General features: G+C 43.2%; 1 protein-coding gene across 1 annotated transcript in view; it reads right to left on the bottom strand.

Moving 5' to 3' along the window:
• Positions 1-1696: 1696 nt before the first annotated feature.
• The window catches only part of LOC121877110 (twitchin-like), a 144835-nt gene continuing 132476 nt past the window's right edge, over positions 1697-14055 (bottom strand). The window contains exons 98-107 of the mRNA XM_042382741.1: positions 13234-13594; positions 12663-12889; positions 11990-12280; positions 11202-11573; positions 10280-10336; positions 6947-7053; positions 4957-5173; positions 3491-4117; positions 2927-3265; positions 1697-2702 (exon numbers count right to left, since the gene is read on the bottom strand). Coding sequence (XP_042238675.1) covers positions 2949-3265; positions 3491-4117; positions 4957-5173; positions 6947-7053; positions 10280-10336; positions 11202-11573; positions 11990-12280; positions 12663-12889; positions 13234-13594 — 2576 coding nt within the window. The 3' untranslated portion in view covers positions 1697-2702; positions 2927-2948. The remainder of the gene's footprint in view (positions 2703-2926; positions 3266-3490; positions 4118-4956; positions 5174-6946; positions 7054-10279; positions 10337-11201; positions 11574-11989; positions 12281-12662; positions 12890-13233; positions 13595-14055) is intronic.

The raw sequence follows: 14055 nt of genomic DNA, 5'->3' as shown, positions 1-14055 counted from the left end.
TTTTTTCATCACACAGCCAAACTGTGGAATGCTCTGCCTTCTTCTGTGTTTCCATACATATACAATCTGTCTCACCTTAAAAGGCTGGTTTTCCGGCATCTTCGTGGTGTAGATTAACACAGTATAACCCTTTCTTCTCTATATTAATTTCTTTCTGTTCTTATTTTTTCGCCCCCAGGCCCCGTTGTGGGTCGTTCGACCTGTACCAGGGTGGGCTAATTCCCGCAAAAAAATAAGAATAAAATAAATACAAATAAAACCTCTGTGATGTGTACATTGAAATCCCCTAGGTAGAGGATCTCGGTGTTGGGGTGTGTGGATAGCAACGACTCATGGCAAGAAGTGGGATAGTCAAAGAGTTCTAAATAGTTGGTAGAGTTGAGAGAATAGTATAGGGAACAAAGGAAAATAGTCATAGTTGGTAGAGATATTTTGAGCCAGATGACATCATAAAGAGAAGATTCAAGATCCGTAAGTTGAACTATAGGTGTATGTGTGTTGCAGTAGGCGCATACACCTTTTAGAATGACAATGGAAAGATCATAGATTTGCCAGACAAGGACGCCCTCTTGTGAAGCCATGCTAGTGATCATTGATCAACTTGTGTTTTTAGAGGTGGTTTCGAGTTGAGCTTGAAATTATTGCTTCCAGCAATTCAATTTAAAAAAGTTGGGACTGACTCACTTTCTACTACAATTGGTATAAATCTATGGTTAGCCCCACAAATTTTGAACATTGCCCGAAAAATAATCCTGGTCGGTTAACCATAAATCTAATTTGGTTAAGACGTCCAGGAATTGCATCTGCTTTTACTCCAAGGGCTGGTACAGTATAGTTAGAGGATAGTATCTATCTCCCTTCTTGAAAAGCGGTATCACATTCACTATCCTCCAGGACCCGTTTTTAATGACGTTTAACACTAACTGCCCTTGACAACCACTCACTGCCAACCCTCCTACTCTCCCTGCACTGAGGCAGATAATGGGTTTGTTTCCATTACCAAACATGATATTGTCCATCCCGTCTACTGCGTTACCCATCTCAGCTTAGAGAAAACACACTATTGTCCTCTTATTTCTGCCTTTATTATAGAAGGCACGCTCCAAGTACCTTACTTGCGACTCAGCAACAATTAAAGTTTTCCTATCTTCTTTGCCCGCCTTATCCTTAACTATCTTACCGTCCATTTCGTCCTCCAAAGGACTAAAAGAGTTTGTACACTTAGCTATTTTGGCTTTCTTCAGCACCAGCCTTGTCGGCCCTCTCTTCACCACCTTCCACTAGTCTGTGCCGTCGTCTTTCACAGACTCTCCCAGTCTCAACATCTTCCTCTTTCAGCCTCGCAATCACTTCACTGGAAATTGAGCTAATCTTTCCCAGATAGTGTGGTTGGCAGACACACCTATCAAATGTCAATGGCTCAACTCATGAAGAATATTTTCTTTGATCAGTCTATGTATCATACTGTATTTGGAAAGTCGATTTGATGCTGAAACTAAGCAAAATTTTAACCTGTATTCTCTTCACCAATTATAAACGGCAAGGCTTACAAGAGAAGAGTTCACTGACCAGATCGCAAAGATTATTAATACACGGAGGAGATGTGGAGATATAGACAAAGAGAGTAATTAATATATAAACACAGCGATATAAAAATGTTGGAATATAGACAAATTGAGGAAATATAAACACGAAGTTAATAAAATTCACATATATTTCTCGCGTAAAAGCCTTATACAAGTTACAGTGGTAATTATCATACAGTTAACGTATGTGCTATCTGAGCGCACTGTACCATACTCATCAGTCAGCTGAGAATCTGACATACGTTACTAATGGCAACCATGTCATCGTAGTTGTGCATTGTGATTGGTTCATGGACTGATGACGTAGTATGGGGAACAGCGGAGGGACCTATGTGATTGGTGCTTAGGCTGATGACGTACAATGACGAGAACATGGCGGGAACTTTTGAAAAGAGAGAATAAAGAGAGGCGTTGAGAAACGGAGAAAGAGATATAAGAATGTTATAGAGGTGGGCAGGCGCACAATCCGCAGTCATATGAGTTGTGGTGCAAGTCCAACCCATACAAGAGCGGGTTGTTCCATCCATCCGAGGTTAGATTACGGCAAAACTAATAAAGACTCTGAACAAAACACTATTAAGAATCAAAAGGGTTAAAAAGATCTGAACAATGGACTGAGGTAACCTTGACCTAAGAGGGAACCAGCTAAAGACATGGGTCAAGCTGGGCCTCAGGTGCGCAGAGTTCATCTCTTAGCGTACGCGCACGTTCCCTCCTTCCTCGCCCAGTACTCAGTAACTATACACGGAGTTCCCAATACAGGAGCAATATACAATGTAGTGAATTTGACACAAAACTGAATACATACATCTAGTTCACGTATTTGCAGAAAACTTTGATATGATGGTAATTCTTTCTCGCCTCAGACACATCTCTTCCATATCAACAGGTTTGCTATAATCTAATAATTGTATTAATAATAATAAATCATCTCATAGGAAAAATACATGTAGCACAGAAGCGAACATGCACACAGTCACTATAACACGATGAAAATGCTTGCTCTAGGGCCGACTCAGCCAGAGTACACTGGCTGAGTGGCCGTGGAGTTCGTCAGTCACGTGAGTTCTCGCAGATCACGAGACTCACGCAACTGTGGCGGCCACGTGGTCCAATCTGCCGAAATACACACCACTTAGAAGAAACATAAACAAACTTATAATGAATTTCTATAATGCTTCTGACTCGATTTTAGACGTGAAAAACTAAAGGGAGGTTCAGCTACTATAGTATATCCAGGTGTTACTGCATCTCAGGTATTAAAATAATGACAAAACCTCTCAAATTATGTCTCAATGTCTGGGACTGGACTGGTGTAGTCTTGGCAAGGTATTACTAACCTTATGGGGAGGAGAGGGCAAGTCACAGGTCGTCGGCGGTGTGGACGTTGAGGGAGAAGGCAGCGGTGGTGTCACCCTTCTTGGACGTGGCCTTAACCACGTACTGACCCACGTCCGTCGGCAGGCAGCTGGGGATTTCGTAAGAGAACTCCTTCTTGCTTTCCTGTTGGAACTTGAAGCGTGTCGAGGTCTCATCCACAGGCTTGCCATCCTTGATCCATGACACCTTGAGCGGATCCTTCTCGAACTTGACGCTGAAGGCGGCTGACTTACCCTCCATCACCGTCTGAGACCTGGGGAACTTCTTGAAGGCCGGCTGCTTCTTCTCCTCTCCTGGGACTGTGGGGGGAGGAAGGTCATGTTGACGACTGACTCACGGGGTAGAGGTGGTAAACAATATTGGCACTGACAGACAGACAGGCAGACTGAATGAATGTTATGTATAAAGCGGAGAAATATAAGATATGACGTGCTAAAAGTAGAACATATGAATAATTGAAGTATTCAAGAGGCCAAATGTGGCAGTAACTACAGAAGCATGTGATCCTGAAGGTGTTCACTTACTTATGACGGCCAGAGTACAGGTGCTGAAGGTCTCGCCTATGTCGTTGAAGGCTTCGCAGGTATAGGTTCCGGCATCCTCGGGGAAGACCTCAGCGATCTTGAGCAGATAGGTGTTTCCCTCGGTCACGTACAGGAAGTCTTTGGAAGGCTTGATCTCCTTCTCGTTGTGGAGCCATACTACGTCGAACTTACTGGCGCCGCCAATCTTGCAGGAGAGCGTGTGGGCTGTGCCGTCTTGAACCTCTTGTGACTTGAGGTGCTCGGAGATTCTGGGCAGCTTGTCACCCCGGCCGCCTTTACCGTTAATCTGTTGCTCCATCGGGGTTATGCTGAGAGTACACTTTGTCTCGGCGGAGCCCAGGGAGCTGGTGGCCTTACATACGTACAATCCCTCGTCTTCTGGGAACACTTCGTTAATACTGAGGGACGCTAGACCCTGACGGTACTTGAGATCGATAATATCGGAGGAGCTAATAGGCTCACCGTTCTTGAACCAGGAGACTTGTGGTTCTGGGTCACCCTTAACGGTGCACTTGAGGCATAAGGCTTCACCATCCTTGATGGACAGAGTAGGAGGAAGCTCGCCAGAGAAGCCAGGAGGACCCATGAGAGAGTCATCTGGAGGCACTGTAAGGGGGAGAGGCAGGCAGAGTCAACCTAGGTTACTTTAATACATCAACTATAAAAATGTTGTCATCTCTTAGCTTAACTCCCAGGTACGCTGGGCGGAACAGGTGTAGAGCTATCACATGACTGTGACTTTTAGCACGAGAGTCATTCTGGTTTTGGCGGTAGGGGTCAACTCCCTATCACAGTCACTTAATTTGATTAAAAAATAATACTGAGGGTGGTTGTTCGTTATGTACCGACTCAGGAGCCTGTTAGAAGTACTCCGTTCACTGACAATATAGCGCCTGGTCCAGCAACACTTATGTTTTAGATTACATATAACCAATAAAGATTTATTAATTAATAAACCGAGTCTTGCCATCCTGTGTTATGTAGTTTTTAGTATAAATTATATCTATTTTGTATTTATAAAAAACATGTAACGATCAGAAACTATTTCACTGATGCACGGTCTACAGATATTGTTCTGGCTCTCCCCTGTCCTGCTCCGTCCCTCTAAAAAAATATATTTATTTTCATAAACAAATAAATCAACATAATATGCAATATTACATTCAGACATCTGGATTAATCACGTACATTCCAGTTCTATTGTAATCCAGTTTCATCCCTTTGTATAGATATATCTCTTGTAATGTCTTAATTGTTAACCTAGTTATGTGTTTAGAGACCATAGTTGTTGAAGTGCAGTAAAATCATTATAATATTAAAATTACTTCATAATTTATTTATTGTCGTCCTAGATAACTCTGACAGTCTAAGAATCATTTCACTAGCAACTCGCATCTGGCACACTACTGACGCTGCAGATAAGAGCTCTCATCACTGTGACTTACACTCGAGTTCCTTGGTGGCTGAGCGTGACCTGGAGGTGGTGCCCGTGGAATCTTGCCTCTTGCCGTAGGGTTTGAGTGTTCTCTTGGCCCCGGAGGTGGTGCTGCTGCTGGCGGCGGCGGTGGTGGAGGAGGAGGAGGAGGTCGCTTCCACCTTGGTGCTGCTGCGACCGTCCTGACGGACCGAGGAACTACTGGTAACAGCGATGGTCGCGGCCGACTGGTGTGGTGATGGGAATGGAGGTGGTGGAGATGATGGTGATGGTGTGGGTCGTGGTGTGGTGGTGTTAGTGTATGGTAGTGTGGTGGTGGTGTGTGGTGGTGTGGTGGTGGTGTGGTGGTGGTGTGGTGGTGGTGTGGTGGTGGTGGTGTGGATGGTGTGGAAGTGTGTGTGGTGGTGTGGTGTGGTGGTGTTGGTGTGTGGTGGTGTGTGGAAGAGTGTGGTGTTAGTGGTGGCGTTGTGGTGCAGCATTAGTTTTATCAATGGTGGTGAGCCAACCCATAGAGGGGACCACCAGGAGATTAGTTGCAGCAGTAGCAGTATTGCGCCGATGGTGGTGATGGTGGTGGTGGTGGTGATGGTAGTAGTGGTAGTAAGAGTGAGTGAGAAAGAGAGGGTGGAGAAGAGAAAGTACTTGTTACCTCCACATTAGATTGTTAAGTAATTGCATTTTTATTAGTAAAGACGTGTTTAATTGAAAGCATCAAGAAGAAAAAAAATCTTTGGTAAATTATTTTAATATTGTAAGCATCAAGAAGTACGTTTGATTAAATAATATTAAGTTATAAGCCAAACATGATGATAATGATTCATAATCTTTTAAATGCCCTTAAGAAAGAAAAATAATTAACCAACTTATATAATAATATGATAAAAACCTTCTAGAATCATCTTTAACTCACATCTACAGTGAACCTCAATCATTAATAATCTCTATAAAAAAAGGACAAATTGTGTTCCTAGCATAAGAGACTAGACTCGGAATCTCTATAAAAAAAGGACAAATTGTGTTCCTAGCATAAGGGACTAGACTCGGAATCTCTATAAAAAAAGGACAAATTGTGTTCCTAGCATAAGAGACTAGACTCGGAATCTCTATAAAAAAAGGACAAATTGAGTTCCTAGCATAAGAGACTTGACTCGGCAGGTTAACAAACGACACCAGTCACAGTAGCCCCTTTTAACTTATTAACTCTCGGCGATTCAAGTGTCCATAAGCAAATTCAATAACAAATTATATTCTAACTTCTCATCATCCATGGAGAAATAAAATATCATGGTGTTTTGATATGTATATTATGAGAATTGTATTGTTACACCAAACAGCGGGTGTGTTTACATCTTAGGAGCGACTTGGCCACTAGAGGCGCGCTGATCGTGTCTTACTGGGAAATTTGCCAAGTGGGGTCTCTTATTTTAGTAACTCATTAATATAACTAAATCTATAAGATCCATTGAGGTCAGTTTTGATTGAACATGGTCCAGTGTGTCCAAACATGGTCCAGTGTGTCCAAACATGGTCCAGTGTGTTCAAACATGGTCCAGTGTGTTCAAACATGGTCCAGTGTGTCCAAACATGGTCCAGTGTGTCTAAACATGGTCCAGTGTGTCCAAACATGGTCCAGTGTGTTCAAACATGGTCCAGTGTGTTCAAACATGGTCCAGTGTGTCCAAATGCGGTTCATTAACAAGGTCCAGTATAATTTATCATGGTTCACTATGGTCCAACTGGTCCAACAGTGTCCATTATAATCTAAGATGGTCAAATACGTCCCAGCATCAAGTATCCTAAGATATACTGTAACGTGATCCAACATAGTATAGAATGCTCCGGTATACTTCAACATGATCCCTTATGGTCCAGAGTGCTCGAGTATACTCCAAGATGGTCCACTATAAACTAACAAGGTCCAGTATGGTCCAGAATGGTCCAGTAGGCGTCCCTCAAGGTGACAAGAGAGAGAGAGAGAGAGAGAGAGAGTAGAGTCGTACCTTGTGTGTTGAGCTGAAGTAACTTGAGGAGCTCGAATCATCTACTCTTATGGCTGGCGTCGGTGGAGGCGGCAAGTCCTTGATCGTCGTCTCGATATACCTTCGGTCTGTGTGTGTGTGTGTGTGAGTAGTGGTGCGGGTGTGGTGGATGGTGCGGGTTGTGGTAGGTGGTGCGGGTTGTGGTAGGTGGTGCGGGTTGTGGTGGGTGGTGCGGGTTGTGGTGGGTGATGTGAGTTGTGGTGGGTGGTGTGGGTGTGATGAGTGACGTGGGTGGGATGGTGTAGGCGTGGTGAGTGGTGTGGGCATGGAAGCATGGGCGTGGTGGTGGAGTGAGCGTGGTAGTGTGGGCGTGGCGTGGAGCACCAGGTAGGAATAAAAGTCAAAAGATTAGAAAACTTAATCATTTCTAAACATTTATTTTATCATAACCAAATGTCTTGAAATGGTGAGTTTAATTTTTATAACAATAAGAAAAAATACTTCCAGAATAAATTATATAAGGAAGAAGAATATATTTTTTGAGGAGAAAAGAAAAATAAGTACAGAGCCAAAGTTACCTTGTAGAGTGTAAGGTATACACAGGTACACTTATAAACGACGAAGAGACACTGTAACTGGAAACACTGTAGTTCTGAACGGGATGACGAGTTTCACAAATGATTTTTACACATAGGAGTGCTAAAGGGTACAAAAACCGTGAAAAAACTGTGAAATTATTATAAAAAGGCGGGGCGCTTAACTGAATGGTTGATTGATTAAATGTTGGTCCCTAACGGAAGTTAACCATTTGGGAGGAAACAAAAATTAATGCAGTGAAGATATTTAAGAAGTACAATGGAAACTCGGACAATTAGTTTCCTGGCGTTTGACGCCATCCGGAAGAAATTAATTTGAGTGTGGACACAGGTCGTTGATGTATAAAACAAAGCACAAAGCTTGCAAGAACGGTAAACTGGTAGAGTGTTAAACTGTCCGAACTGGTTTGGTAAGAGAGGTGAACTGTATTACCGCGTACAGGTTATTATTCGATTAAAAGAAGGAATAGAAAGTGCTGACACGACACTGGTGGTTGAGACTGAGGAAAGCTGGTGATGAAGCCCGTGGTATCCAGCACTAGTTCAAAGGATTTTGAAGTGACTTCAAATGACTAAGATAGTTTTCAGCTTTCTCTCGTTTGAGTGTAAGTAGTAGTTTATCTTCACTGTACATAACACACTCCGTGGGAAATAATGACATTACATTATAGCGAGAGTGCAATCTGCCATTGGTCATGTTACATGATTCTTGGCACGAGTCAGCACCCTTTAATTTATCTTACCTACACTGATGGTACGCTAACAATATAACTAACATCTCGTATCTACAATTGTTTTCTGCTATTACTAAATCACTAAAATACTGCTCAACTAAACTATTAAAAATTTTCATCATTCACTGCTACAAGATTTTGGCTTGTTAAAAAAAATTGGTTGCTGGTGCAACATTTCTTTTGCTACCAGAGCGATCGATGTTGGCGAAGGTTGCCGGCGGACACACAAGACACGACTGGTGTGCCTCCGTCAGTTGCCAGGGAGCTGTGTATCACCAGCTAATAGACTCCTGCTAGGTTACCACAGTATTAGAGATGACGACCACACCACACACACACACGACTTCCTCAATAAGACAATAAATATTGGAGGTAAGTTCGAAACACAATGCTTATCGGTGTTTTGGGCGTCAGGAAGTACGAAAATATTAAGTACAAATACGCGAGAAAAATAATGTAGGAATTACGTATTGGGAAAGCTAAGTGATTTCAGAAGAGAATTACCATACACTATACCAGTGTGTTATAATGTTTCTGTAATTCCTGCCACCACAAGCACCGACGTAGCATCTAGGAGCGACTACACAACACTCGCCAAAAAAGGGATTAGACTAACGGTACTTATTTAAAAAGCATTACCTTCACTTGACAGATTCTTAAGTAGGCGAGTCTGTTCTTCTGTTACCTCATTACCTTGGGTTTTAAGCAAGAAAGAAAAGAAAAGTTTATGTTAAAACAAGCAGGAGATAAAGGGTGTTAACTAAATTATACAAAGCGCCTCCATGATGGGTGACAAGAGGGCAGCAGTACCAACATGCTAGGCTGCTGCACGCTGCCTGGAGGGAAGGACCCACTCCGTTCTCTAGTATGGGCATTAGGTTAAGTTTCTGCAGTGTTGGTTTAGGACTGCGGAGAGTAACAGGATGTCCCCCCAAAAATATAGGCAGTTCACAAAAATAATCCCGTAAAAAAAGGTGTAGCTATATTGTGTATATTTAATGTTATGTGGATAGTTTATAACACAATGAAAACCAAATTAACGATTATTAATTGTCGTTAGAAGTGTGCGTGGCTTCGAAAAGACCACAAAAATATCATCCCGCTTTAAAAAGGTGGGCCAACATGAAATGCGAAACGAACGGAAAAAAAAGGATAAAATTTCGTAATGCTAAGTTTCTCACTTTAACAATGTTTAATATCGGTAAAGGGATGGATGTTTATGTTTGTTATAATCAACGTTGGTCCATGTGTGAATCATGAATAACCCCCATCAAAACTGGGTTATATCACAGTTCCTCTTATGGTACCAAGACACAGGCATCAGCGACCAGGCAGCCACGGACGGGCCAGCTGATGCCCTGGATGGAAACAAAGCGTTAGCCGTACACGCTACATAGCCAGCCTGGGGATCACAGTGTCTACGGCGCGCACTACGCAAAAGCAATTCATCCCTGGCTACAACCAGCTGGGAAGGTAACCATCTATCCTAGGATGTGTAGCGTCATACTGGGTGTATAATGTGTGGCCTAGGTGGTGTGTATGGTCAGACCAGGGTGGTGTATGACGAAAAAAAATGCTAAACCGTGAACTGAGCGATATGTAGCGTAAGAATGACAATACAGTACATATACAGGTGTACTGTAATATGTGACTTGGATGGTATAGATAATGAGACATAGTTTATTTTTGTGACCTTGGAGTTGAAATCCGTATTTTGGAATTTGGCGTCTCAGGGTAACTATACCCCACTTTCTGACTTACATTGCGATATAGAACATGAAAATGGACCAATGGTGTACTTATCAAGTCCTTATAATGACATGTACTTGTATCAATGAAGAAAATGCCAGGTTAAAGTTAATTATTGTGTACTGATGTTCGGGCTGTACACTACACTGGCTCACTATACCCCCCTCTCTCCGTCACCATACACACCCTTCTCCCCACAACACACTATACACCCCCGCTACCTCACACAGGTGGTTGTACCCGGGCCTTTGTACACACTGTGTCTCCGGCTTTACCTGAGAATTTCAGATTAGTCATCAACGTCTTCTGTTCCGGCGTCCGATCTCCGTGGCCTTTTAGAAGAAATCGAAAACCAGTTTACTGTCAGATATTATTGGGGATTGAAAGTAATCAGTGTCGTAGCCACTTGGTTAAGGTATTCAGTTGTAAAGCAAAATGTCATTAATAAAAGCTCTGAAAACAGTTATATTTTAAATCTTATTAATAAAGAAAACTGAACTTTTGAACGAGATTTATCAGAAAATAAGCTTCGTATTAATGCCAACTCGAAGCAAAAGGGTAGATTGCGAATGGTTCTTGGTGAATGAGCTTCTAGACCAGGGTGTTAGCTTAGCTGTCCCTGTCGGCACAACCAAAGAGAATGCAGAGAAGCGCACACTACTCGAGCTATGATATTCAAGTTGACGACTCAGCATAAAATGCGATAAAGTCCGTCAGGCGGTAAATAAAGATGAAGATGGAAGAGAAGTGGTGTGAGACGCGGAGTTAATTGTTGAGACTTGCGGAAGACTTGCGCAGAGTGAAGCCAAGTATACAACTGCTCTACGCTCTTTTTGTGGCCAAAATACAGTAACACAGAGAGACACTATGTGATTAAAGTACTGAGAAGAGACTTGTTACTGTACATTAACTGCAATAAATTCTACAACTACATAAATATTCTGAAACATAAGTTAAGATCAATGTCCTCCGTTACAATGAGGAAATTCACAGGATGAGTGTCAGGGAGCTTCATAAGATAATACAGAATATAGATGAAATGTTTACCCCAATTAACCTAACTTGATATCATTAACCTAACTTGATATCATTGCTCAAATTTGATGTATTCATAATATGGTGACCATATTTGAGAATGTGAACTGTTTTAATATGAAGCAGAGATGACGGAGGCTCACTCGGTGGGTGGGTACATACCTTCAACAATAACAACACAGGAAGTCTCGTCAGTGCCCAGGTGGTTGGTGGCGACACATCTGTATTTGCCAGAGTCGGAGGGCTTGCAGTTGACGATCTCAATAGTGACCACACCGTCGGCGTGGCTCATGGAATAATCGAACTTTGTGAGCTCCTGTGTTCCCTTGAACCACTTAACGGTGGGCGTGGGCTTGCCGGCGAGACAGCAGAGGAGCTTGCAGGTCTGGTGGCACTGGATCACACGAGGACGGAGCAGGAAGGTGAAGCTTGGGGCTCCCTCACCCTCCTCCTGCCACAACTTGTAGTTGAGCGGCTGTCGGCGACGGACGATCTGTTCCTGTGGTCTGTACTGAGGAACCTCCGGAGGCAGAGCTGCGACACACACACACACAAGCTCTAGTTACTTCATTTCTGATCATAGGAATACCTTAACTAAATTTATCATATGAATAAAAAAAATCAATATTTTATCCCATTAGAACTTTGTCCTGACGCCTCAAAAACTTAGTTCTCAAACATGGAAACTCACAGCACCACAACGAGGCTCTCAAGTACTGTAACACCATCTATCAAACTTAACATGACTCTTAAAGTATGATAACACCATATTAGATAATATAAGTTGATTCCTGTGTTTCAAACTGGAGGGTGTGGTGAGAATATGGCCTAACAAAGGGAGAGGAAGTAAACACAGTCGCTAAATTGGAGCCCTGGTGAGGAACCTAAGAATATGGCCTTGGTAACATACAGTATAACAGGGATTTAAGAAAACATATTAGGAGACTCACGCTGGACGTTGAGGAAGACGGGCTCCTCCCTGGCGCCATAGTGGTTCTCGGCCCTGATGATGTACTCGCCCCGGTCGCTTAACTTGACACGGTTGATGACGAAGGAGTAGTCCTCTCCCGAGTACCTCTTCATATACTTGACAGACTGTCGGAGCTCCATGTTGTTGTGGAACCAGCAGACAGTGGGGGCCGCCACAGCCACAATGCGGCATGAGAACTTGACGCTCTGGCCCTCGTAGGTGAAGGCGTTCTGCGGCCGGATAACAAACCTTGGTGCACACTGTCGCCGGTCTGTTGAGATACCGCAGTATTAACTTATGTCCGACAGAGATAGATTAATACATGAGGAACAAAGAAGTGTTGGTCGTGTCAGATAGGGTACAATGTGATAACAGGTTCTTACGAAGTTGTTTATGCAAATTACCAAATATTGCAGTGAAAGTTGTTACAGATGAATACCTTAATTACTTCACTGATATAAAGAGTCTCTACTGTGTTAACTCGAAGTAATCCTACTGACTACCAGTTAATAACAACACATAAAACACCCTGAAGTTGATGCACACTAGGAAAATATCCTGATTTAATCCACGACTTTGTGTAAGTTGTGAGATTAGCATAAATAGTTGGGAGATGAGGGTAAGAGACCCGCCATGGAGGAGGAGGAACTTACCGAAATGCGTGTCGTGTATCCTGTATTTTTCCAGCTGTAGTTTTCTGAGTGAGGAATATTCCGCAAGGCGACCAATGGGCAGGAGGAACTTCTCCCATTCCTTGTACTTGGCACGGATTTTATCGCGGATGGGAATGTAACGCATCATATCGATGGGCTCCAGGCGGGGAGAGTAGTCACCGCGCAGCCACGCGTGCACCAGGCACTCGTGTGCGGTCATGCGCTTCCTGTGGGAGGTACCAGAAGGTTAATTGGGAGGCTTGGGCCAGGGATGTAGTGTCGGAGAGTGCGGGTGAGGCTTTACTGGGCGCTACATGCTGGGGATCTCCGAGAAGACGCAGGGAAATGTTGCATAGTTTGGCAGAACAGAAGAAAGCGTCAAGTTGAAAGATAAACAGTAATTGGCCAGTACACTGTTGAAAAGGTCCTGGGAGGTAGACCAAGAACTTCAACTAAGCTTAAACAAGAGTTATATGTTTGTCAATACAAAAGTTAATGAAATAGCTTGGACATATGATCCAGCCAGTAAAAGACGCCAGTAATTTAAGTCACCATCCGAAGAAATACTTACTCCTTGTTCTTAATGAGGAGACGGCGGATGAAGTCCTTGGCTTCGTTGGACACATTGCTGAAGGCTTCCTCATCGAAGTCCCAGTCGCAGGCCTTCACATTCTTGAGAGTGTCTATGTCATTCTCACCAGCGAAGGGTGATAGACCACTGAGGAGGACATAGGCGAGGACACCCACGGCCCACATGTCGGTGTAGAAGCCGACGGGTTCCCTCTCTACGATCTCTGGCGCTGCGAACTCGGCCGTGCCTGTCGAGATCTTCACCACTTCGTTTGGATCCAGCTTAGTCGCCAGGCCGAAGTCGATGAGCTTGACATTGGTAGAAGTCTTAGTCTGGCACATGATGTTTTCTGGCTTGACGTCTGCAGGGAAGAGAGCAGGGGGACGTCACTATAAGCGACCTCGCTCCCTCTATGTAAAACATCATCGCCAAACCACTGAATGACACAGACTAGGGGGTGAGGGGAAACTGACATGGTTTACTCTGGCTCACAACTCGTCAATTACCTGAATGTACGCTAGGGTCCTTCACTCCCACACGACTCAAGAACATATTTATTCATCGATATTGTACAACGTTGGAGTATGACAGACTTCTTTTTTAACTCGAACTGAGAAATTATAAATTAGTGAGTAAATAAAATCAAAATTAGTGATAAATTTTAAGATGTTAACAACAAATCAATATATCTTATCTTGTTATCATAAAAGTTTGTGTCGAACACAGAAAACCTCATTAGCAATGTCGAGGTAGGGAACGAACTTGCAAACAGCGATCACAAAGAAATTAGATTCCAGTTAGATTTTCAGGGCAGACGTAAGG

The sequence above is a fragment of the Homarus americanus genome, unplaced genomic scaffold (genome assembly GCF_018991925.1).
Source record: "Homarus americanus isolate GMGI-L3 unplaced genomic scaffold, GMGI_Hamer_2.0 scaffold33468, whole genome shotgun sequence".
In the NCBI taxonomy this organism is placed as follows: domain Eukaryota; kingdom Metazoa; phylum Arthropoda; class Malacostraca; order Decapoda; family Nephropidae; genus Homarus; species Homarus americanus.
Note: the sequence above shows the minus strand (reverse complement) of the source record. Positions and strands in the feature narration are given on the sequence as shown.